The sequence below is a fragment of the Sciurus vulgaris genome (assembly GCF_902686455.1).
Source record: "Sciurus vulgaris genome assembly, chromosome: 8".
NCBI classification, from domain to species: domain Eukaryota; kingdom Metazoa; phylum Chordata; class Mammalia; order Rodentia; family Sciuridae; genus Sciurus; species Sciurus vulgaris.
In genome coordinates, this window is record NC_136468.1 from 59,735,821 (window position 1) to 59,761,984 (window position 26,164).

The window sequence follows — 26,164 nt, forward strand, 5'->3', positions numbered from 1 at the left end:
AGATTTCTATTTAAATTTTAACAAAATCAAAAGCATTATAGTGATGTTTTTAACATTCTGGGGAAGCACATGTTTGCATGTTAGACTCATTTAGTAAGAAATTCACATGAAGTCCTTGCTGTGTGAGTCCACATTTTTAATTCTTTAAATTCATTTTGTGAAAGTAATCCATAGAGCCATTTTCTTTTGATCTTATATAATTTTTAGTTAAAAACTTCCTTTTGATCTTATATAATACTTATTTTTCTTATTTCTTGGTTTGGTTTGGTTTGGTTTGGTGGCGTTGAGGACTGACCCATAGTCTTGGGCATGCTAGGATGCTAGGCAAGTGCTCTATCACTGAGCTACACTGCCAGCCCTATAACTGGCATTCGAAACACTAATTCCTGATCCTTTTGGTTGCTTTTTATAATAAATAAAAACCAACGTATAATTTCATAAGTAGATGGTGTAAGACTTAACTCTTTCTTAGATAACAAATATAATCTACACATTTTTTAGATCAATTGTAAGACTAAAAGTATCACTTTTTCCTTTAACTTTTATCAAGTACTTCCTAGGATTAAAGTGACAATTCTAAAATCTGGGTTGCTGCACTAAACAGACCAAGTTCTATAGGAATTTTAACAAATTTATTAATGTAAGTATTCTCTGTGAAATTTTCCCCTTAAAAAGAAAGAGATACGTAAGATTTGGAGAAGGAAAAGTATCTGATCACACAAATGAGTTGCACTGGATAAAATATCATTGTCATTCATGCATTTTTTTACATGAAACATTAAAAACATTTCTCTGAAGAGAATTGGAACTTCTATGTTCCTCTTAATCCATCATGCTGTCACTCTTTTCTGGGCCCTCCAGACCTCCTCCAAAATTAATCCAGACAACTGCAATTAAGTTGCTTTAATTTTGAAACCTTAGCTTAGTTAATAAGTAATAGTTTGCTTTTTGTCACATAGGACTCCAATAAGTCCTATGGAATTAAATGCCAGTGAAACAGAGAAGTATGTAAAGCTTTTTCATTGTTTTGTAGTGGACAAAGCGAAATCCCCAGGGGTTGATCCCAAGCAACTGGCAGCAGAGCTCCAAAAGGTTTCGCTACAGCAGTCACCCCTGGTCCTGTCCTCAGTGGTTGAGAAGGGATCTCATGCTCATTCCGGTCCCACATCAGCAGGATCCAGTTCTGTTCCCAGCCCTGGGCAGCCTGGGTCACCCTCAGTGAGCAAAAAGAAGCACAGCAGTAGCAAGGTGAGAAGTGTTGGGTGTAACAACTTCCAAGTCACTTGTTCTGAGCTCTTCACTCAGTCCAGGGGACAGGAAATAAAATATCATTTTCTAAAATGTTTTTCTTGTGATATCTTATTTCCTAACAATCTACTGAAACAAAACATTCTTTCCTCTTCCGAATGTATAACTGATCAAGATGCATCAAGATGATGTATGTCCACATCTCTTGTAGTGCTTGTCATGAGGAATTTGAAAAATGTGCCCGATGTTTCATATCTTCTGATTATTTTTCTTTGTTGTTGCATGAATCTGAGCTTCTTTGTGTAGAAGACATTGACTTTGCATCTTTTCTGGAAAGAAAGGTGAAACATTACATGAGATTTATAATTTAAGCAAAAAAAAAAAAAATAGAGATAAGGAAAATTTAGAACAATAAGAAACAAGGAAAACCCGTAACACACTGTCACCATTTTGAATTTTATCCACATTTACACACTAATCATTTTTTTCTTAATGTACATCTTCATTTGAAACAAATACTTCTAATACCATTGTTTTAAAATTTTAGGGAATTAAAAGGGAACGCAAAATTAATTTTTTACTCTTATAAAAGCAGATGACAGACAATTCGTAAATTATCTAATTGTTTCACTCTCTTGTTTAAAAGACATCCCTTCTACTTGGAATATCCTCTGCCCTATTTCCTTCTATGGCTGTATTCTACCTGTTTTGAAAGGACTGAGTCAAATGGTTTTCCTTGGGAAAATATCACAGTAAGCACAATATTGTCAAATCTTTACTAATATCCTTGCAGTAAAAACTGTATTTATTTAGGTTTCCAACCTATTCCCATTTCCGCAGATATTTTTTAATGCCACATCTCTATAACCAAGATGCAAAGATGGGAAAATCCCTCCATAGCATGTGGAATTGTTCTTGAAGAATGTTCCCAGTCTAGCAGCATCAGAACCATCTGGGAACTTGTGAGAAATGCAAAATTTTGACCCCAACCCCTGTCTACTATATCAGAAACTTAGGAAATGGAATCTAGCCACGTGGGTTTTAGTAAGTTCTCCAAGTGGGTTTGATGCCTCTTAAACTTTGAGAACTGCTGACCTAATTACTGGTTATGAATCATTTTTCAAATTCAGTGAAGGTGTATAGTTGAAAGTCACTGAGAAGTAGAGGGAGGACTCCTTGAGAATGGGTTAGGAAAGCTGATGTTTAATGAACTTACCTTGGTAACAGGGAAAAGGGACCAACATTCCAAGCAGAAAGTGCAGCATGAAGAAAATCTCACAAGTAGAAAATTGCTTACATAGATGTACAAAATCTAGAGGGGTAAGAAAGTAGAAGTCCAGACAATCAAAAATTGGAGAATATTATAGATTGTGCCTAACCTTTCCACTACCATTTGCAGGTAATAAAGGATCAGTGATGAGGTTTAAGCAAAAATAATATGAAGACCAGAAATTTTCACATACCGTGGTCTTTCCCCAATACCAGAAGATACCCTTCCTTCCTTCCTCCAAAGTGCCAAATGTTTTATTTATCTTTTAAGACAATGTGTATCTTAATTATAATTACTTGTTTGCTTGTTTAAACCTCCCAGTGGTTACAATCTCTGTAAGAACTAAGAGCCACTTCTTATTTTAACTTATAGCCCCTTAAGCTCATAGTTGAGTGACTTGCACAGAACAATAGCAAAATAAATAAATATTTGTGAATGAAAGCATCAGTGGTCATTTGTGAACCTCAGTATTATGAGAGAACAAAGTTGACTTATTGTAATATTTGAACATCTTAGGTAATGACTAAAAGATGAAAACAGTTGTGTTGGAACAACATTAAGGAAATTATAGTGAGAAGTTTTCCGACATTCTTTTCTGTGAAGAATGTAGGTCTATGTAGTGTTACAGTGTATTTGCTAAAATGCTATTAGAGTGTTACACCATCTAATAAAGTAGCTGCTAGCCACATGTGGCTAGTCCTACTGAGAGCTGCCCTGTATATAAATTCCAGGTGATAGATATTTCAAAGACAGTATGAAAAAAGGGAACATAAAATATTTCATTACAATTTTATGTTAATATGTTAACTGTAATATTTGAATGAATGCAATTACATAAAATGTTATTGAAATTATCTCAATGTATATTTTTGTATTTTTAGTATGAATACTAGAATATTTTAAATTATTTACGTGGCTCACAGTGAAATCTATTGGATGATGCTTGCATGGATAATAGTCAACTCTATTGATAGTAACTTTAATCAAATCTGATTATTTTGGATATATATATATTCTTAAATGAAAAACTTAGTCAGTATATGTTGCCACTATTGAAGAGAGGGGTAAGCCTCTCCATCTTTTTTTTAACATTTAGCAAATGTAGAATTTATTGAAACATTTTTGCTGAGTGAATTAAAGAATAAATAAACAAATTTAATGATGTTTTGACCCATTAACATGTAGTATGCATAAAAGGCAATACTTTGTTCCCCAAATCCTGCAGTTTAAAAAAATCATGTTGCAATTATAAAAACATCAGGTGATAATCTGAAGCTTGTATATCCCTAACTCAGGTAACGATATATCCAAATATAGCATATGTTCCTAAGATAATTTTAAGAATCATAGTTTTAACTTCTTTTTGTTTCAATTGGTATGAGACTAATTAAATATTAAATTATAAAGTCTATTAATGTAATAAAATGTAATAGAACTAAAATATGCAAATAATTAGCATAATTTTATATGTAGATAGAACACATCTATTAAGCATTTTATTATTCTATGCTTTTGATTGACATTAACATATGTATCTATTTATGATGTACATTGTGATCATTTGATTCAAGTATATCCTGGATAATGATCAAGTTAGGGTAATTAACATATCCATCACCTTAAAATTTTATCATTTCTTTTTGGTGGGTACATTTAGAATTCTGTCTTTCAAATGTTATTTATTGCAATATTCTTAATTATATTCACCCTCCTATGCCATAGAACACTAGAGCTTATTCTTCCTGTTCAGCTGTAACACTGTGCACATGTACTAATCACTCCCCTTTCCCCTCACCCCATCTTCCCACATCTCTGATAACCATCATTCTAATCTTAACTTCTATGAGGTCAACATTTTTAGATCCACATATGAGTGTGATCATTTAGTACTTGTCTTCTGTACACGGCTTACTTGATTGACAAAACGATCTCCAGTTCTATCCATGTTATCACAAATTACAGGATTTCATTCTTTCTTTAAGGCTGAATATCATTCCATTGTGTGATATACCACATTTTCTTTATCCACTTATCAGGTGATGGACACTTAGCTTAACACTGCTATATTTTGTCTATTGTGAATAATATTACAGTAAACATGAGTGCAGATGTCTCTTCTACACACTGACTTCCTTTCCTTTGATATATAAAGTACTGAGATTGCTGGATTATGTGGTAGTTCTACGCTTTAATTTTGAGGAATCTCCATATTGTTTTTCATAATGGCTGTACTAACTCTGCTTTCCCATCAAGGTGCATGAGATTTGCTTTTCTCTACATCCTCACCAGCACATATTATCTCTATTCTTTTTGATAATAGTCATTCTGACTTAGTGAGATTGTGATTTTGATCTGCATTTTCATGATGATTATTGATATTGAACACTTTTTCATGTTCCTGGCCATATGTTTATCTTCTTTTGAGAAATGTTTATTTAGGTCTGTTGATAGTTCTTTAAATCAGGTTATTTGGTTTTTCATTATTGAGATTTTAAAGCTCCATTTATATTCTTGATATTGATCTCCTGTCAGATATATAGCTTACAGATATTCTCCTTTCTGCAGATTGTCTCTTTGTTCTGCTGATTTTTCCCTTTGCTCTGCATTTTAACTTAATTTAATTTGTCAGTTTTTCATTTTATAGTTGTGTCCAGTAGATATTGGTCTTTTATTCTCCATAATTTAAAATATCCCACAGTATTCATAGGAGAACCATAGGACAACTAAAAATGACCTATTATTCTACTCACTAAATAAAAGCATATTTCCATGATCATATGTCAAATGAAGTACAGTTCTCAAAGAAAAATCAAATGAAACGATTTATCAGTAACCATTTTTTTAGTTTTGCATGGGAACCCTAGAATGGGGGATTCTTATTCAGTCTTTCACCAATTATATGTTAAGACACAAGAATTTGTTTGTCCTATGAATCTGCAAATACTTTTATTCTAATATTTTGAGATGTATAATGCATTGTTATAAACTGTAGTCACTCTGTTGTGTCATAGAGCACTAAAACTTATTTCTCTTTGTTTTACTGTAGTTTGGTTCTGCTATTTAATCTCCCTCCCCCTCTTCTCTTTCTAGCCTCTATTGAATACTCTTCTTTTCTCTATTACTATGAGATCAACTTTTCTGTTTTCTGTATGTGAATGAAAACATGCACATTAGTTTTTCTGTGCCCCATTAAATCATAATTACCTTGATTCTAGTGTTATACATTGTATAATGTTTATTTATCAAATGTTTACCAAACTACCACTGTATCCTGTGACTATGTAAATTGTGTCAGCTGAAAACTTTAAAAAGTAAAACAAAAAAAAAAAACATAATTTTTAATTTTTAAAAGGTGCAAGATTCCTGGTTTGAAGAAACTCCAAATCTTTGATTACAATATAAATAGTTACAGGAATTGTATGGACCATTTTTTTTATCAATATTTAGTTGTCTTTTTTATTGAAACAGAAAGATAATTATTAAATAAATGTAAATGTTTGATAACTTAACAGTTTATCCTTTGAAGCCAGGGCACAGTTTGAGTTATAATAACTCTACTTTTTTTAAAAAAATAAACTAGTTGAACTAATGAAGGATATGTGGCTTAGAAGATTTAACCCTCACCCTCATAACTTTATCAGTGATGACATGAATGTTATTCTTCTGTTATTTCATAAAACAAAACTTGGAATAAAGCTATCTTCTTTTGACTGCCCTCATTTCTAAAATAAATATATAAGTAAAAAGATTTACTTCCGTAAATCTCGCCTCTATATTGATACCACATTGCCTGAAATTCTATTATAGATTTAGGGCTGGAAAAATCCTACTTCGTGCAAATGTAACAAGTGAACAAGGGGTCATGAAGAGCAGCATGAATTGCTTTCCTGAAGCCATTTTTAAGGTTTACTTGTAAAAGACATTATCAAATAGATGAGAATTTATCTGTAATGGATAGAAATTTAATTAAGCATCATCCACTAAAAGAAAGTGACCACTTGGATGCTTTACTCTGGAAGGGAGCAGGAAGAAGCTGAGCACCCAGCAAAGTACAAGAAAGAACTTTTCTTATTAAAATGTCTGTGCTCCTAGTCAGGTCTTGTCTATGCTATAGTCAGGTAAAAATTATATAGATCTTTAAATCCTCTAAATACTTTAATGAAGTACTTTATACCAAAAGTGTTCATTTTCCTAAGTAATTGAAAATGCTGCCGGTATAAAATTACAGCTTCAAAACAGTCCTGGCAAAATGAAAAATAGATTTATGTATCTATTAAATTGAAATTGTATTGAGAAATATAAGTAGACCCTGTTATTCTGAAGCAACCAAATGAATGAAATATATTTTCCAGGCAGTGTGCTCTGACCAAATAGAAATTAATTTCAGAATAAACTTGAAATGATAAACTCTATGAATAATTTATCTCTTAAAATAATGTATGGTCTTTAATATTGCAGCCTACTGATGCAACAAAGGTTGTCTCTCATCCAATTACGGGAGAAATTCAGGTATGAAAGTTTTTAAATAGTTGTCATTCCACCATCTTTTTTGACCATTTTTGCCACTAGTCTATTGAAACTGTAAATATCTTAGAATATTTCTTTTTCCATAACACATTCAGAACTACGTAGGAAAAATAAAATTTTATAGCCTAGTATATTAATATAAATTATGCTTTATGAGATCTAATCATAGCTTTGGAATTCTTTACTTTGAAATCTAATGGCAGTATCAATATTTTTTGTGCTTCTCTTAACTATATACTTCTGAATGTGTTTCAACTCTAACAGATTTTCCCAGAAACCCAATGGTTTGTCTTTAAGAGTATTATGAATCTAATTCTATCCTTATAATCAATAATTGCTAAACAATTGCTGAATGATTATTATAGAGAAGAAGCATTTTTCATACTATAGGTCAAAATGACTTTGTCAATTATAAAATCAATTGAAATACTTTTGACTAGGAAAATAGAAGAAAAATAGTATGGATCACTATCATTTTAAGATATCTGAGTGTGTTTCTGTATTTGCATATTGTATTGTAAAAATGTATTTCTTCGGGTGGTTCATAGTAAGAAATATTAGAAAAACTCTGCTTTAAGTGATAACAAATAATTGAAGATGATAAGAAAGGACACATAGAAAGAATTACCACAATAAATTAACTGTTTGAAAATAGTGTCAGATAAGGAAAAGAAACCATCTTAGCTCTGTGTCCAGCAAAATTTCCTCCTCCTCTAGAGGAAATTTTCATGAACATCTTCACAAAGGATAACAAAGATTTGGCCTAACTTGAGGATAAGCATAGTAAAGTGGGGGGAAGGGTATTCTTGGAAGAAAAAGGGGTATAAGTAAAGGCATGCCATTCAGAAAGTGAAGGAAAGAGATCAGCTGTGAGAGATAAGTTTTAAATTAAAAAGAACTTGGACATAGCATAGGGATATTAATTGTTACCTAGTGTAGTATGATGACTAAAGTAATAAAAATCCATATGATAGTAACTGCAAAAAATACTGTAAAAGGGAGGACTTGCAGACCAAAAATATCAATTAAGCAATTATCTAGGCACATATAAATCAAAGCAAAAGTGGGGTGAGAGTGTGAAATGGGAGAAGTGCAGAATGTGGGCACCTTACTTAGAAGGAAGGAGCTGAATGGAGCCCGATTTTTCGTGTATTCCAGATTTTGCTATCTCTGCTGTTTCCCCACTTCTAGGAGGCCCGGATTTCATTTATCTTTCATCAGTTCACATCCAATAAAGACAATACCAGAATTACTGATTCTCTCTCAAATTTTTTTAAACTTTTTGCCTTTGGACTATTATTCGCTGCATTTCCTTTTGGTTTATGACTATTTTGTTGTTGTTTCTTCTTCTTTTATTTGTCTTTCCCTTTGATTCTGTAGGTAAAATTTGTCCTAACAATATTATTCTTAACCTTAGGATATTTTCTCAGGGCAGTAATTTCAGTTTTTTTTTTTTTTTTTTTTCTTTAAGCAAAACCTAATTACAAATGGAATTTTATGTAGAAAGCCAGATCATGAATCTACAAGCATTGGAGCTGTGTGGCTGTTAGTCACTGGCAGTATCCTCTTCTGTCTCAGAATTGAGCCCTGAACATCTCTATATGTTCTCTAAGACCACAGTAGCACATTTTGAAATGCACTCTCTTAGGGTAAACTGCAAGTTTGCATTTCACTAAGGAATGTCTTTGACACTTTATTAAAGTGAACTCCAAGTCAGGCAGAAAAAGGAGAGCACAGGAAACACTTCTCCCTAAGATTTGGGAGCTGTTCTAAATTTCAGGGAAATTAATCACAGATAATTTCCTATTCTATGTTTCAGTATCACATTATGATACAAGGTTTATACTCCCATTTCTCTTCCTTAGGGTACACTGCTTTATTAGTCACATGGCTTTTATGATGATCATAGAGACTCTAGGCTTTTCTGATTGAGTCAGGCAATTAAAGATTCATTTTCTGCCAGGAAACTTAACTAGACTGAAGTCATGCTAAAATGAAGATTTATTTCAATTTTGAAGTTTCAGATGCCAGTTTAACTTATTTAGTTGTCCCGTTTTCAATATAAATCTGCATATCTATTTTGTATAGATTATAAGAAAATGTTACTATTTTTATTTATGGATCTTCCCTTTGAATATAGGTCTTTCTGTTTCTATTTAATAAACAAAAGGAACATCAAAAAGAACTAAGGCTTATTTTAAATGATGCCAAAAGAATCCTTTAATTATGAAAAAGAAAAATGAGTTTGTTCAATTATAATGGATTATGTATGTAAGCTTCTCAAATATTTGTTTGAATTATAACTCTTTTACTATATAATGACAAAGTGCCACAGCCACTAAGCATCTTTGAGACCACTACTTTTCTTTCTTCTTCAGCTTCTAAATTAAACAAGATTATATTATCCCAGTCTCTCACTCTAAAATAAAAGTGGGCAAAAAAAAAAAAAGAGAAGCTATAGGTTTGACATCCATGCATGCAAAGGAGGAGGAGGTAAAATCTACACATTCTTAAATATTCTTACATCTCAGTATCAACATTATGTAACACGTGAAATGCAAATAGCATTTTATAATAAATTTACCATTTAATTTAGTTTCTGAATCCTGGTAATTGTAGTTATGAATAGTAGTAACATGTAGTATTTTCTTCAGAGTAGAAATTTAGTGGAAAAATATAATTTGCATTTGTTGTATTACTTTCCTTCTAATGAACTTCAGATAGGCCAGGACTTTTCACTGCAAAAGGAATGAACAGCATGTTTATTAGAAATTAAAATGTGCCTGGGAGTGCCCAATTAAATTAGACCATAAGTGGTCTGTTTAGTTTCAAATCAAATGGAAATGAGGGTTGATGCTTCTTATTTATAAGATTTAAAAAAAAACACACACTGGTAGAATACTGAGTGATAATATATTACATGTTTAAATAAATTAATGAACTATTTTGCTGTCCCCTAAAGCTTCAAATCAACTACGACCTTGGAAATCTCATAATACATATTCTCCAAGCAAGAAACCTAGTCCCTCGAGACAACAATGGCTATTCTGACCCTTTTGTTAAAGTCTACCTTCTCCCAGGGCGAGGGTAAGTGAAGCAGCAATGTCTTTGAAGTACAAGAGCCCAGGATTTAAAATCTCTGATTTCTAAAACCTCACCTTAATGTAGTGCCCTTTCTTTAATTTTGTCTCTATGATACAATTTTAAATTTTCTAATTAGTAGATAAGGTGAAATTAAAAATTCATAATTAAGCCTTAAAGAGTTCTGAAATAGCAGTAATCACAATTCAACCGGCCTCTGGAGCAAATCAGCATTCAATTCTTGGAACCACTCCTGTAATGATCAATCAGATTAAGAAATTACCTGTGGTAGATGTAAAGAATTAGTTTTCATTCCCAAATTTTTTAAATCAATCGATGTTTAGTTGCTGTCTTTTATAAATGCTAGTATTTTCTAATGTGTTCGATGTTCTTTAAATGGCTGTTGATATGCCCCTATTTATATGTGTATTTCCACATCAGTGTTTTAGAAATAATAATAATTGAGAATAATATTTGAGGGGTTGACTTGAGTAAGTAAATGGAAAATATCTCTGAATCTCTTGTGTGATATATACCTCGTTGACATAAAGTAAGTGCTCAGAGCTGAGTGTGTTGCTGAGAGCACATGGGCAGCATGCTGGAGGCCCTGAGTTCAATCCCCAGCAACAAAAAAATTAATAAATAAATGATAAGTGCTCTTTGGAGATGTATAATTTTCATATAATTAATGCTAATTGCTATGTTCTGATATGTGACTCAGTACTCAAGGGTGCTTTCAAAACAGTGATTTGGCTTCTATAAATCATTTTTATCTGAACAACTTATTTAGCCAAATTAGCATGATGAAACCATAAGTAATCAACACATGAAGGTATAATAAAAAGAACTCTGGGTTGATAATTTGAAGAAACAGTTTATATTTTGTTTATTTTTTTTCTTTCAATCTGGGGAGTAACATTTGAATATTACTTTTTGCTTGGAAATTTTCAACTGTGATATAGAAGCAGAGAACCTAGTATGATGACCCACCATGTACCTATCACTTGTCTTCAAGAATTTTTACTTACTGGGCATTTGTGTTTCATTTTTACCCTTGTGCACTCCTTCCACCCGGATTGTTTTGAAAAAATTTCATCTATTGTAACTTTCTATGAAAATATTTTAGTATACATATCTAAAAGATAAGGACTTACTTTAAAATAATCATAATACAAATATATAGCCATAATTGTAAAATTTACCAATAATTTCTTATTTCTCTAGTTACTTCATAATATTTTCCTAGTTGGTTGGGGACCTACTTGACATCTATAGAGCATGCTACCCAACAATAGCAAATTACATAGTCTTTTTAAGTACACATGGAGCAATCACCAAAACTATTTTCTAGGCAAAAACAAGAAACAAAAATCCTTCAACACTGAAATCCTACAAAATATGTTTTCTGACTTTAGTTGATTGTTTTGAATGGGATCCAAATTAGAGTCATACATTGCATTTATATATCTGCTATTTATTGTATGTCACCATGGTATATGACAATTTCTTTGAAATTTGGTTTCTGATTAATATTGAGAGAGCTAGGATAGGAGAACCATAGCTTTAGTTTTTCTGGGGAAAGAAATTAGGTAATACTCAGAAAGTAATTTGAAAATTGTAAGGTACTAAGTTAAATTCAGTAGACAGGCTTTAATTTCATCATTCCCAAAAATTTCACTTAGAAACTTAAAATAGTTGGTATGTTTGCTCTAGCTTTAATTTATTTATTAGTTTTAAACCCTCAATAATTTATACATAGCAATTACCTACATTCACATAATCTAAAAATGGAGATCTCTTCTTTTAATTAATTTATGCATTTATGTAGTTGCATGGCCACATCGTTTAAAGTGAGTATAACAAAAATGACAAAAAAAAAACGAACTTCATTCTGACTTGAACTGTGGTCATTAAAGCTTTATTTTTTTTTTTTTTTTGTGGGGGGAGGTACCCGGAATTAAACTCAGGGGAACTCGACCACTGAGCCACATCCCCGGTCCTATTTGTTTGTATTTTATTTTAAGACAGCGTCTCAGTGAGTTGCTTAACACCTTGCTTTTGCTGAGGCTGCCTTTGAACTCCAGAGCCTCTCTCTCAGCCTCCCAAGCCACTGGGATCACAGGCATGTGTCACCACGTGTGGCAAAGCTTTAGTATTACTTAATGAGAGTATTATGAAACAAGGAAACATCAATTTCAAGGGTTTGTCTCTAATTAGTATTTTTTAATAAATGAATGAAAGTATTTTATACTACATGAGAGTACCTGTCTTTTATTTATATAGGATATATTTTAATTAGAATGTTGCAAACTTGAATAACCAAAAAGAACAGGTAGACAATGTGAATATGTCAGTCCCTTCTGGAGGAAATAACAGGGAATAATGAGAACTAGAGCGAAATGGAGATGAATGCCTACCTCCAGCTATTCTCATGTAATTTCTCCAGGAAATATCCTAATGAGTGGAATTGAGCTTAAAGTCAGCTAATATGCTACCCATATTCAACTCCTAACTCTTTCACTAAATTACTCCTAATTATCTGCAGTGACCAAGGCATTGAGGTTTACTGTGAAGTATTTTTTTTTCTCTGTACTTCTAAAATGATCTTCTGACTCATGTCATTTATCTGTTATGGTATAGTTTCTCTAATTATTATTCTCATATTTTCTTCCTTATTTCTGTTCCTAACTTTTTTCTTCCTCTTTTTCCTGCTTTCCTGTTGTGTCCTTCACTCTGCTCTTGGAATCAATGCAGTCAAGTCATGGTTGTCCAGAATGCAAGGTAGAGTTGATTCTCTTTCAGTGTCAAGCTATGCTCTTATGCCTAGAGTTGTGCTTTTTGTACAGTTATATACATTGATTTGCGCTTCAATGTGGGTTGTAACATTTATTTTTCTATAGTTTTTATCTAACCCTACAGCAAATTGTTCTGACCACATTTCTAAATAGTTTTAGCAGGTATATGCAATAGGATGCAGAAAAGTACAAAATATTAAAAAGTAGAAAATATTAAAAACCAAAGTAAACATGGAAACTACCACCCTGAAATTAGATGTAACTAAATATTTTATTCATAATACATTCACTAAATCTCAATTTACTTTGCACTTTGACATGGTGATGGATTTCTTGTTAATACTAGTTCTGTCATCTCAGGACACACTCCAGTTCTCTTGGGTTGATATGTGAAATTTGTTCTGTTTCAAAGAGATAGTGTCATTTTTAGAACAGACATTATCAATCATATTATTCAGAATCTCTGGGGCTTTAATCTAGAGAAACTGGTTGGGGGCAGGAGACACCATCATAGTAGTGATTGCATTTAGCTTAGAGGAAACTTTGTTTTGTCAATGTAAATAAAGGTTGAATGTCTAGGACATCTTGGGTTACAGTTTGGAAGCTCTAGGAGTCAATCTTTCATCTAAAAGTCACTTTCAAAATATCTTTAAGAATTATCAGTGTGAGAGGTAACTGTAATGACAAGGTACTGAAATCAAGTTGGACCATGGAAGCCGTATAATATGGGTTTGATCAAGCACGCTGGCACACGCCTGTAATTTCAGTGACTCGGGAGACTGAGGCAGGAGGATCACAAGTTTGAGGTCAGTCTGGATAACTTAGCAAGACACTTTCTCAAAATAAAAATTAATAGGCCTAGGGGTGTAGCTCAGTGGCAGAGTGCTCTGGGTATTATCCCCAATACCACAGAAACAAACATGAAAAAAGCAAAAAAAGAACTTGGGTTTGAGTTTCACCCCTGTCACTTAGAAACTATGAGATTTATCTAAAACTATTTTATCCTCTGCTAACCAGGAATAATAACCTATTTCACATGATTTTTGTGAAATACATGGGGAAATAAACCATAGTGATAAATATAATGTCAGGTACATAATAAGATTTCAGCTAATGGCAATTGCTATTATTATTGCTAGTGATAAATATAAACTAGCCAAACTGGTTAGTTATCTCTAAAAAAAAACAAAAGTGAGGACTGGGGAATATGGTCTATTTGGGCTACTCAATTATACTAACTTCTTTAACAAAACTAAGAAAACCAAACAACATATCTTTATTAACAAAATGCAGAAGATTAAAGTTAAAAAAAATAGAAGTTCTGTTAGCTAATTTGTCATTTTTCTCATTTCTTCTTATTTCCTCTTCCTGGACTTCAATTAATATACTCAAGCTCTGAGAGAACAAATGTCAGGCCAGGGAAGGTGAAAGAATAACAAGGAAGGAACCCAGATAGTCAATGAACTTAATATACACCCCTGGATCATTAAGGAGTGGAAATGAGCATATCTGAAGTGTCTCCCTCTGGTCTCTTTTCACACTGTTGGGCAGAGTGCACATATCTTTCTCATTAATGAGGTTTTTCTATGATCGTAACTAGGTTTAGCTATCATTATGCCTGGAAACCCAATTATTTTTGGACTTTCTCTAAACTTTGTTGTTAGCATATCAAACTATTTCCTCTGGGATGGATATTAGATGCATTTGCAATATAATAACCAAAACTTATTTTGTCTCAATGAATTTTAAAGAAAAAAAAGAATTATAAACATTTTAAGAATTCATTTAACAAACTTTATTTTAGCCTAACTATGTGCCAGATACTGTGCCAATTGCTGGGGTTTGAGTTGACAACACAGTAGTAGTCTCTATCTCAGGAAACAACTGGGAAAATAAAGTGACAGATGACCAATATACTGCTGCTTAGAAAAATAAAGCTTACACAATGGTGTATGCACTGTACCTCTTTTTTTTTTTTTCAATATACACACACATACATTGTGAAACCATAAAGGAAAATCAACTAAATGAAATGAATACTTTCAAGGTTTTACATAATTAATTCTATGAAAATAAAATGCAAAGAAGTTACCACATTCTGGTTTTTTTTCCTTATCTTTTTTCTTTTAAAATGGGAAAAAAATATGGACAACTCATCTCTGATGGTTTAGGTGGAATATCTGAATTTAAAATATTTTCTGGTGACTTCCTTGAAAACATCTACCTATGACACAATAGCCAGTGAAAACAAATGAAAAAAAAAAAAAAAAAGGAAATCAGTCAAAACTTCAAGGGGATAAAATTGAAAATATACATAGTAAGAAAAACACCATGTTCTTAATGAATTGACTTTTTATTTTCCCTTATTAATAAATTTTTGATTATGAGATATGTCCTAATGGTCATAGTACAATGCCATTAATGTAATATTCCAGGAGGGAATGTACTGTCATGCATTTACCAGACAAGAAAGGAAAATGAGAGTGAACTCTTGTTTCTCAGCCTGAATTTATTCTCACATTCAAGATTCCCCAGCTTAGCTGTTCACCACTCTTCTAACCCACAGATTTCAACATGGCTTTGAGAATTATGGCAAGTTTTCAATTATGTGAAATGCCAATACATCCTGCTGGGATCATGCAAAATATGGGCACAACATGGTATTTACATACAAGTGTTACTGAAGAAATGGCTTTGTGTGCCAGCTCTGCATGTCAGGATTGCAAATGCAAAAAAAGTTGGCAGAAGGTTTCCCTGGAATTTACACAGCCCAGTCATGGGGTGGGCAAGGTGTGTGTGTGCAGGGGCAGCATGTTTACCTCTATTCATCCAAAAAGAAATGAATGTCTAGAGTCTGGAGAGATTTAGAGAATCAAACTCCTTAATAAGATTAACATGTTCTTTCAAAATGGACATCTTTATTTGTGTCCAGTTTAGTTTGCTTTTGAATCGATCTGTTAAAAAAAAAAGTATCTATAATAACTATATAACTATCATGTCCCATGATATTCACATAGGTATGCCATTAAGAATTTCCTTAGACAACTCTCTAAGAGTGGCCTACTTTTTTGTATCATGTGTTTGTATACACATGTAATTTATAGTACATGTATATATATATATACATATTGTGTTTATATACATATAAATATCTACACATATACATATACATATAAAATAAGTATTTAAATTGAAGTGGAGAACTTTACATAATAAAAAAATTGATACCCCTGCTAATAAAGCCTCCAATTAAGAAAATAGAAGAATAAGTGACATTTTATGATGGACCTAATCAATTAAACTCATGTATTATATATTTAAGAGCAAGGAATCAGATTCCTATATTTGAATCCTAATCCTGACAGTCAAGAACTGTGCATGCAACCTTGTCAACCTACCTTAATTCCTCTGAACTTCAGTTTTTCTTCCTATTAAATGAGGTAATAAATAATACCTGTCTTTTAAGGATGATTTGAGGGTTAATTGAGATAACACATAAAAATAATTTAGAACTCTGCCTAGAAAAACTAAGAATTTTACAAAAGTTATTATTTTAGCATGCTTGCTTTATAAAGTGCTTTTTATGCATGAATCAAATTCGATCATGATAATCAAATATGTGATCACATGTTAATACAATTAAGAATTGAGCAGTTGTAAACTTGATAGAGATGCACAGTTTCAGGTAGAGAGTTGGTATTCAATAAATGTTGCTGTGTAAATAAAAAAAAGTCTAAAGATGGATGTGAAAATTTTAATAACAATTATTTATATTTATGAATTTAAAAAGACACTGATAAATCCCTTGGAAAACATTTCAACACTACATATCCTTCAATATAGACATATCCAAAATTTTACTGAAAGTATGAGTTTGCATTTGACATTTATTCTCAATTGTTAACATTATCAGATTCAAATTTTTAGAATTTGGGGAAATAATTTTACTACTCATCACTGTGTCATAAGTCCTTTCTGTAGTTTTCCCATGGTCTTACCCTTTGTTACCTAAGTCCAAAACAAGCAGAAACTTCAAAACTGATACTATCATGTATTGTTTCCTATAGGAATAGCTGTGATTCTAGAGGGCCAGTTTGCTATTAACTTAAAAGTGGTCATGTTATTCTTATCATCAAAAAACAAAACAAAACAAACAAAAAAAACTCCTAAATATAAGAAGACGTAGTTCAGCAAAATATTTGAATTTTTTGTCACAAAGTACTGAAAATTATAAAAAATATCTTAACAAATACCTATGTACTTGTTATCCAGTTATATCATATATTCAAATACTCAAATATTCAAATTTTGTTATATTTGTTCAATATTTAATAAAAGGTATTTTATAGGGACCCCTGGAGCCTTCTGAAATCCCTTCCTTATCTACCTAACATAACCACTCAATTGAATTTAATATTTATACTTCCTTTTATCATATTATATGTATATAAATGTCTTATATGCATGTATACTAGATAATTTATACTATTATTTCATGTGGTTTTAGGTTTATATCATACCTTATTATATTTATCCTTCTGCAAATTTTTTGATGAATATATTTTTAAGATCTACATATTTTATATATGGATATTTAATTTATTTTAACTGCTGTTTAGTATATAATTGATTGAATATATCATAATGTAGTCTATTTCTTACTATTAGCAACAATATTGCAAACAATATTGTTTTATTATTAGGAACAATATTGTAATGAACAAATTTCTTTTGCACAGAGGGGAGAACTTCTCTAGGGCTGAAGTGGAATATTCCAGATGTTAAAGTATATATAAACTTAAATTTCTCTAGAAATAAACAAAGTTACCTAAGAAGTGTGTGTGCAAACATGTTTTCTGTTCACAGTATATGAGTTCGTGTTTCTTTAAATGATTGTCTATATATTTCCCAAGAATGTATGCAATTTATCTTAAATAACAAAATCATCAAATACTGACCTTATTTTTATATGTTCAAATGGGTGGTTAAAAGGGAGAATATCACTTTATTTTTTAAATAGGTTTCAGGTCACAATGGCTGACATGTGAGGTGTTCTGAGATACCAGCTTAGTGTCTCTTAGTCTTAACTACACATTATATTTACTTGGGAGCTTTCAAAAATCCAGATGCTCAAGCCTCATGCCAGAATTAATTATATCAGACTTTCCTTGACAATGCAGGGGTTAAGGAGGTGTAGATGGAATGCTAACTGCCTCTCCTTCCCTGGCCAGAGCTCAGATCCCCAAGTGACCCACCCTGAAGTCATTGTTATGAATTACCATCCCTGCAACTGGCTGGTAAGAGCATAAAGCCAGAGAGAGAGGGAAGATGGCAGAGCTACCTCTAAATGTGGGTTTGAACTAGAGTTTGATTCTCAACAGTTAAAAATTTATATTTAATTAAAGTTGTTCTAGCTATAATAAATATCATACCTTATCAAGAGCATCAGGATATACTTTAAATATTAGATAAATGCTTACGAAATTCCAGCTATATCAATAGCTATTCTTCATCACTTACTCAGTTAATACATTCATTGCTCTTTTGTGTCTGTTTTAGAAATAATGAATTACAAGATGATATAGCTTTACTAGATTGATTAGATGCAAAACCATTGGAAAGTTAAACACCAAATCATTATTTATAGGGAAAGAAGATATTGATGTTACCAAATAGTTTGTGCAGTTACCTCCTACATTCAGGAAAGATTAAGATTTCTAAAATTATAGTATTGTTAAAACATCTATAGGCATTTCTTTTAAAAAATACTCATTAGGGCAAACAAAACTGAAGGCCTCCAACATATTTTTAAATTGTCATTGTATATTCAATTTAAAATAAGCCTTTGGACATGAGTATGATGTAACGATTATGCACTGATTTGGAAGAAAATATCTTGAAAAGTCTGCATGTCCTTCAATTTGACTGTGAAGTCATCAGTTAAGGTGAATAATCAAAACAGCTCTTTCTTTTCAGTGCTGAGTACAAGAGAAGGACTAAATATGTTCAGAAAAGTCTTAATCCTGAGTGGAATCAAACAGTAATTTATAAAAGTATTTCCATGGAACAGGTAAGTAATGATTATTTTCTAGGTGACAGATTTGGGCTAATTTAAATATAGGGATGATAAAATTTTAAAAATATTGGGACCCATATTAATTTTTCCCATAGAAACAAACAGTTTAATAAAATACATGTAAAAAATGAGTGAAGTTCAGATATGATGAAAGTAAATGTAGGTATTTTGACAAAACAGCCAAAAAATGAGCAAATAAGTAAATTAGTCTAGTGTAATGATTTCCATTGATTATTTTGAAATTCAAATATTTCAATAGAATGGATCATCTTTATGCTTTGGGGGAAAATATTTTCAACAGCCTATTATTTTGACTATTACAAGTGATACAAGGAAAAAAAAAAAAAAACCAAAATTCAGCACATCAAAATGGGTTACTACACCATACCATATTTTAGGAATACATCTCTTCCCTAAATTGAGGACTCCTTAGAGGTGGCAATATGAGGCTTAATTGTGCAGAAGGATCACAGTGGTTAGCATAAAAATCATTACCACAAATACGTTACCTGAGACAAAATTGCTCCAATGTGCTTTTAAAAATCTTAACTTTCCATGCATAGCAGAAAATAACTGATAGTTTATAAGGTTAAATTCAGAGAGAAGAGAATACTAACAGACCAGGAAGAAATTGTCTTTCAAAAATGAGGCATTTCATTTGTCCTCTGAAAGATGAACTTGATTATGAAGTTGCAGCTGGATATACATTATAATCTGAGTTCTTTAAAGTAAGTGAAATTTACCTGCAAAAATAAGACAGTATCACTATATTTTTTATAAATCACTAAAACAAAAATGTTTAAATATTTTTAAAAGTCAAAAATATTTTAAATAATCCTGGATATTTTTGCTATCTAAGGATTTCTTATATTAAAAGATTGTTTAGATTATGCTTGCTATTTTTTAAAAAATGGGTGGGTGAGAGTGGGATAGAACAATAGGAAATGAGATTTGCCATTTTGTTCACAAAATATGATCAAACACTAGATGGGACTGCAAACTAATTTTAAACAATATTTAGGATAAATCTGCATTATTTCAGATAGGATTTCAAGTGGTTTTACACAAGTGAAAAGGATTCAAAGGTGACAATAAATTAGTCTATTACGTGAATATAGTGAAATTTTCTGATGGAAAAGGGGTTTGATGACAGTTTTATTTGAACTATAGCTCAAGAAGAAAACGCTGGAGGTGACAGTTTGGGATTATGATAGATTTTCTTCCAATGACTTCCTTGGGGAGGTAAGCCTCTGATTTCCTTTTCCTTATTTGCTACCATTGTAAACCACCAATTTAAAGCATGATGCAAAGCACATATCTTAAGTTTATAAAATAATCACTTCTAAATAAAATCCTTTTGTTGATATAATTTATTTCCTGAGTTACTTTTTGAATGTTTGAACAACTTGAGAAATGGTTTTGCCTACTACTTTATGTACTTTATAATTATTTGCAAGAATAATTAATTATTTTATTAATTATTTAATGCACAGCAATAATCATGCTGTGAATCCAAATAAGATTTGAGGTAATGAATTTATGTTATAAAATGAGCTGGATGTTTTTAAATGGAATTTCATGTTCCTCAATTGCTGTTCCTTACTGCATGTATAAATGACTTGATATGGCATATACATTATAATTTATGATTAATTATCCTAGGAAAAAATTTCTCAGATATTATCAGAAACAAAACTAGGAATAGGACCTAACAATCAAAAGAAGATCTTGTGGTGCATTTTCATCTATGGTGTTCCAAATCTATTTTAGTTGGTGCTTTTAGAGCAGAAGTTTTGGATGCATTTGAAAAATAAATTATTTGCAAGAAATCTAACTTACACAAGGTGATATTCTTTTGCTAGAGACTGTGTAAAGCAGGTGATAATGTGGGCTTCTTTGATTTTTAAGACGTTGTACCTGCACAAATCAGACCATTAAACCCTTACCTTCGGAGTTCAATCCTAGTCCAGCCCGGTGGACTAATCTTGATCATAAGCAGGACTGCTCCAGGATATAATGCTGTATCTGAGCTAATGTTTTCATTCAAAAAACTAACGTGTGGAAGTCCTTCCAATTTATTGTTTTCTATTTACCCAAATCCAGAGCATATGTCCATTGCAGTGGGGTTTATTAGTTCTTTATAACTCATCAAAACTAAGACACAGCAACTGTGTAATGTGCCATTATTTATATGCCACTAAGAAAAAAATATACCATCAGTTAAACCATGACACAGTGCTTTCTCATCGTGTTGTTAGTCACATCTTTATTTCAGGTATTAAAGTGTGTTTTAAAATAGAAGAAATTAATAATTGCAAATTATCCATTATTGTCATTATTTTCATTTTGTCCCTCTTGTGACTAAAGTCATACATTTTTTTAAAGTTGCTAGCTGAGTTTAGGACTAGAATTTCAAAAAAAAAAATTTCAGTTTCATGAAAAGATTGATTTGGGACCCTACCTTTTTACATGATATCCAAATAATTGAGTTAATATTCAAAGACATTATAAAGTTGAATGTAATCAACATTTTCTGAGTATCCAATATGCATAAGACATTGTTCCCAATATCATAGGTGAAGAAAAATGAGGAAAAAAATGAAAAGAAAACTGAGGAGGACAGCATCACCATCTTCACAAGTTACCCTGAGTCCTTTGGTTTATATCCTTGAACAATTTTTAGATTTGCAGAAAAAAGTAATTAATTGATCATCATTAATTCATAGATTTCATTGATTCATTGCACTCTTTTTTCAGGTACTGATTGATTTATCTAGCACGTCTCACCTGGATAACACTCCTAGGTGGTATCCACTCAAGGAACAGACTGAGAGTATTGATCATGGCAAGTCTCATTCCAGCCAGAGCAGCCAGCAGTCCCCAAAGCCATCTGTCATCAAAAGCAGGAGCCATGGTATCTTCCCTGACCCATCCAAGGGTAGGAGATGTTTCAAGTACAAAAAAGTTTTTGTCCATTTGTTCACTCAGTATCTTCTTGAATGTATATTTAATATATATTGAAAATTTAGAGAATGTCAGAAAAAAATTAAACATGATTGTATGTAAAGAGTTGATATGGAATTGAGGGAACTGAGTTCTAATTTCAGATAACCACATTCTTAAGTAAATGACTTTCCAATCCTCCCTTTACCTCTCCATTTTTCAATCTGCAAAATGGAGAAGTTTGGGCTATATGAACTATTTGGTCTTTTCTATTCCTCAAAGTCCATGATAATATGATTTTAGAAGATGTATTGGAGTATTTCATAAAGAAAATATAAAAATCCCTTCTAGCACACTGACTAAACATAATCAGCATTTCTATTTAGGTATATTCCTTTTAATTATTTGAATCTCTGATTTTTCATGAATATACTCTTAATCTATAGATATAATTTTGCATTCTTCTTTTTACTTATTGTGTCAAGAACATTTTACCTGTGTCATCAAAACATTTTGGTATGCTAAATTTTGTTGTCTTTCCTAAATGTTGGAGTGAAACTAAATTTTTTTAGGAAAAAAAGAATCAATATTGTATTATTTACAATAAAATGTGAACATGGTAAATTTTAAGAAATCAAAACAAAAAGGCAAAACAAAAATTCCAAGTAATAAAATTAATGTGTATTTGGCAAGATTCAAGGACATAAAGTCAATATTGGAAAAGTATCTAATGAAATTTTTAATAAATTTTATGTGGAAAATATAAAGAACCTAGAATAGACAAACCAGTCTTGAAAAAGAAGAAAAAATTGAAAGACTTACAATATATAATTCAACATTTTCTATAAAAATACAATATCTAAGATATTTTGATATTTGCTGAAGAGTAGTCAGTAGTTCACGACACAGAATAGACAGTCCAGAAATAGATGCACTTGACTAAAACTAATTTTTAAACTATTATTATTTTTAAAATAATAGTGGCATATATTGGATTTGGCAATATATACAGCATTACATTTGAGTGATATTTTCCTTTTGGAGGTTTATTACCAACCATCTTCAGCACAAGATGATTCCTTGTCATAAATTAGGTTCTAGGATAAATATGTGATATCTTATCTAGAAATGCTGAACTATTAATAAGTGTTAAATACAACTTTTATACCAAACTTTAGTTTTGTTTTCTTGTCTCTGATGCATTTATCAGAAAGTACATCAAATTGAACAGCACTTCTATATACATTAGAAGAGAATGGATTATATAGTGCTCTAGGAGATGGGAATCTAAGGCCATGTCTAGAAGTCCACCGAGTTGATATGGTAACCACTGACTGCAATGAGTGCAGTAGACTACTTATGATTAGGTTTCATAGTTCGTTATGGGTTCTGCCTAACCATGTAGACTTTGCCCTATCCAGCATTCTGCAAGATGTTTAGTCCAGACCTCTCTCTCTTTGCGACTTAGTAAATGTGATCCATACATTCTATAAAATTACCAGAGAAAATGATTCTATAATCTTTACATTTAATATTCTAGTGATTCTCACTCCTCATTTAAAACTTCACTATATTTTTGCTTAAAGATCCCCCTGGGGCAATGTTAAACCTATTATCTTTTATCTGACCTCTACTAGAATGATCAGAGTTGCAAGAAGAAACTAGAAATTAACAAATGCATTACTTGAGGCAAGTTAGGATGTATTCCTCTTTATAATCCTCTCTCTTTTCAAGATCTGAATCCTTTTGATTTCATCCCCAAAACTGTTTTCCAAAGTTTAGTCATATTACTATATGGTAAGCAGTAGCACAAATGATTCATGAAAGACAGTATTAAAATAAATCTGAGGCAGTTCCAAATTTTATGTAGACTAAGCTCGACTGCAGGAAGTCTGGAGCAACTTTAACTTTAACTGTTTTACCCTTTTGTAACCAGACATGCAGGTTCCTACCATTGAGAAATCCCATAGTAGTCCTGGTAGCTCAAAATCATCGTCCGAAGGCCATCTCCGTTCTCATGGACCATCTCGCAGTCAAAGCAAAACCAGCGTCACTCAGACCCACCTGGAAGATGCAGGGGCTGCCATAGCCGCTGCCGAAGCCGCCGTGCAACAACTCCGCATTCAACCAAGTAAAAGACGCAAATAAATTCCTCAGCATGGCAGCTTAATGTTCATCTGTTGCCTTTCTCTCCTGCTGTCCTTCCCTGTTTGCTTTGTTTTTGGCATCCCTTGCTCACTCTGTTCTCTGTCCTTTTGTCCGTGTAAGAACAGTATCAATACATAAATATGCTCTCTCTTATTCAGTTTTTTTTTTAAATTTTAATTTACATAGACTGCAGTAAAACTGGCTGTTTCTCCATTGTTTCCACCATCCATCCACCCTGGCTCATAGTATTTGGTAGCTGTGTCTGTGATGTTTGCAGGCAAAGCAGTGTTGTGTGTCCTTTTTGTGTGTGCTTAAATATTCTCTAGAATGCAGGAATTATAAGCACAAGTAGCTGCCAATTTTCCAAGCATTACACACAAAAAAGCACGCGCGCGCGCGCACACACACACGCACAAGTATTTGTAGAAAATTAGCAATGAGATTCTTGCACCTGAAAACACTCAAAATTTAGACAGAAGAGTCTTGAGACTAATAGTCAAGTTCTAGAACCTAGGGGAAAAAGCCATTTCAAACCAATGCTTTAAAACATGAAGAAATTATGCATGTGAGATGTTGTAGCTTTCCATGTGTGAAACTTCCTAGTCTTTTTGAAAAATCTGTGAAGAAGATCATATTTCATATATTCTAAAAAGTATATATTATTGATATATGTATGAGCATATGTGATGAGGTAATGTGACCTCGTTAAGGAGCACAATTGGTCCCTTCTGTTGGATCACACTTTGTATATGATAACAGAGAATTTACAGGTTATTTTTTTCTAATTATTGAAATCCTTTAAAAGTCAAGATGTGCTGTGTCTAGTAGCTGTAAATCAATCAAAGTATAGCAGTTCACCCATTTAACTGCTGGGTTTTGTTTTTCACTTTATTTGTGAAAATATAGCCAATCAATTTATACAAACTCAAGTGCAGGTATTTCACCAGTGTAGGTGCACTGTTGCTTCCACATGGCATCAGCCAGGCAGTGAGATAGATGGTTGTTTTCCCATCTCCCCAAGTCATCATTTTCAAAGAAACAGCCAGTTTTAACGTCCTCTAGTGCTGTGCATGTGGTGTCATTTTGGCATTTGAAAACACAATTGAAATAGAGCAAAAGAACACTTCTGTTTGCATGAATAACATTTAAGCTGGTTCCATCTGAGGTACATACTCTGGGTTTCCATTTCACCCACACTGCCACAGCAGCACATAAAAGCGGTCAGTCTAATCATGCCAGGAAGCAGCACAGACACAGCATAGCAGGAGTCCTCCCCATTCAAAGAACTCAGTCTGATAATCTGCCTCCACCAGCCAATGGCAACCAAGACCAAAGCCAGCTAGCCCTCAGGAAGGTGATGTCTGATGGACCAGTCAAGCCAGAAGGAGGTGAGCAGAAAGGCCCTGTTCAAAGCACACAGCAAGAACATTCCCCAAATTTAAAGTTCTCATCTTTAATTTTTTAGAGATTGTCTGATAAAATGTTTATCCACTTTTTAATGTGCTTTTGTGGGCATGGCATTTTAGGACTTCATCATCACCATGTAAGTCCCAAGATCAGTCTCGTAATATATTGACTACAGTGATTTGTATTTTTCTATGCACTGGGCATCGTTTGACTTTTGTTGGGAAATAGATTAACAGTATTCATATTGCAGAATGGAATGCATGCTACTAACCTAATCTGTTCAAGCATGACTATAAATATGTTGCATTGTGATAAAAGTTTAAAATGCTCACAGTTCAAGTTAGCATACCAGTTGGAATGTAGATCAGTTTTTGTTGCATATTATTTGAAGTGTAACTTTTGGAAATTCTTAGAGGAAAGTAAAGGAAAAATTGTCAATGCACTCATTCACCTTTCCATGGTGAAATTTTCTCGATCCTACAAGCAGACATTTTCCATTCGTGTTTCCATAGTTGTTAAGTGTATCAGATGTGTTGGGCATGTGAATATCCAAGTGCCTGTGTAATAAATAAAGTATCTTTATTTCATTCATAACTACTGGGTTCTGAGCCATTGTTATATGATACAGTATAAAATGTGTCAGTTTTTGTTTTCTCATTTGAATCGTTG

The 26,164-nt window shown here is 32.3% G+C and overlaps 1 protein-coding gene across 8 annotated transcripts in view; it reads left to right on the forward strand.

The window, feature by feature from the left end:
• The window catches only part of PCLO (piccolo presynaptic cytomatrix protein), a 426,214-nt gene that overhangs the window by 327,820 nt on the left and 72,230 nt on the right, over positions 1–26,164 (forward strand). For 3 of the 8 annotated variants that reach the window (XM_079150544.1, XM_079150549.1, XM_079150550.1), the window contains 9 exons: positions 1,034–1,248; positions 6,977–7,027; positions 10,008–10,132; positions 12,881–12,907; positions 18,898–18,991; positions 20,168–20,239; positions 21,755–21,935; positions 23,877–24,071; positions 25,294–25,476. In XM_079150544.1, the coding sequence (XP_079006670.1) occupies positions 1,034–1,248; positions 6,977–7,027; positions 10,008–10,132; positions 12,881–12,907; positions 18,898–18,991; positions 20,168–20,239; positions 21,755–21,935; positions 23,877–24,071; positions 25,294–25,476 (1,143 nt within the window). Of the gene's footprint in view, positions 1–550; positions 641–1,033; positions 1,249–6,976; positions 7,028–10,007; positions 10,133–12,880; positions 12,908–18,897; positions 18,992–20,167; positions 20,240–21,754; positions 21,936–23,876; positions 24,072–25,293; positions 25,477–26,164 lie in introns of those variants that run through there. The other 5 variants (XM_079150545.1, XM_079150547.1, XM_079150548.1 and 2 more) reach the window with 5 other exon arrangements.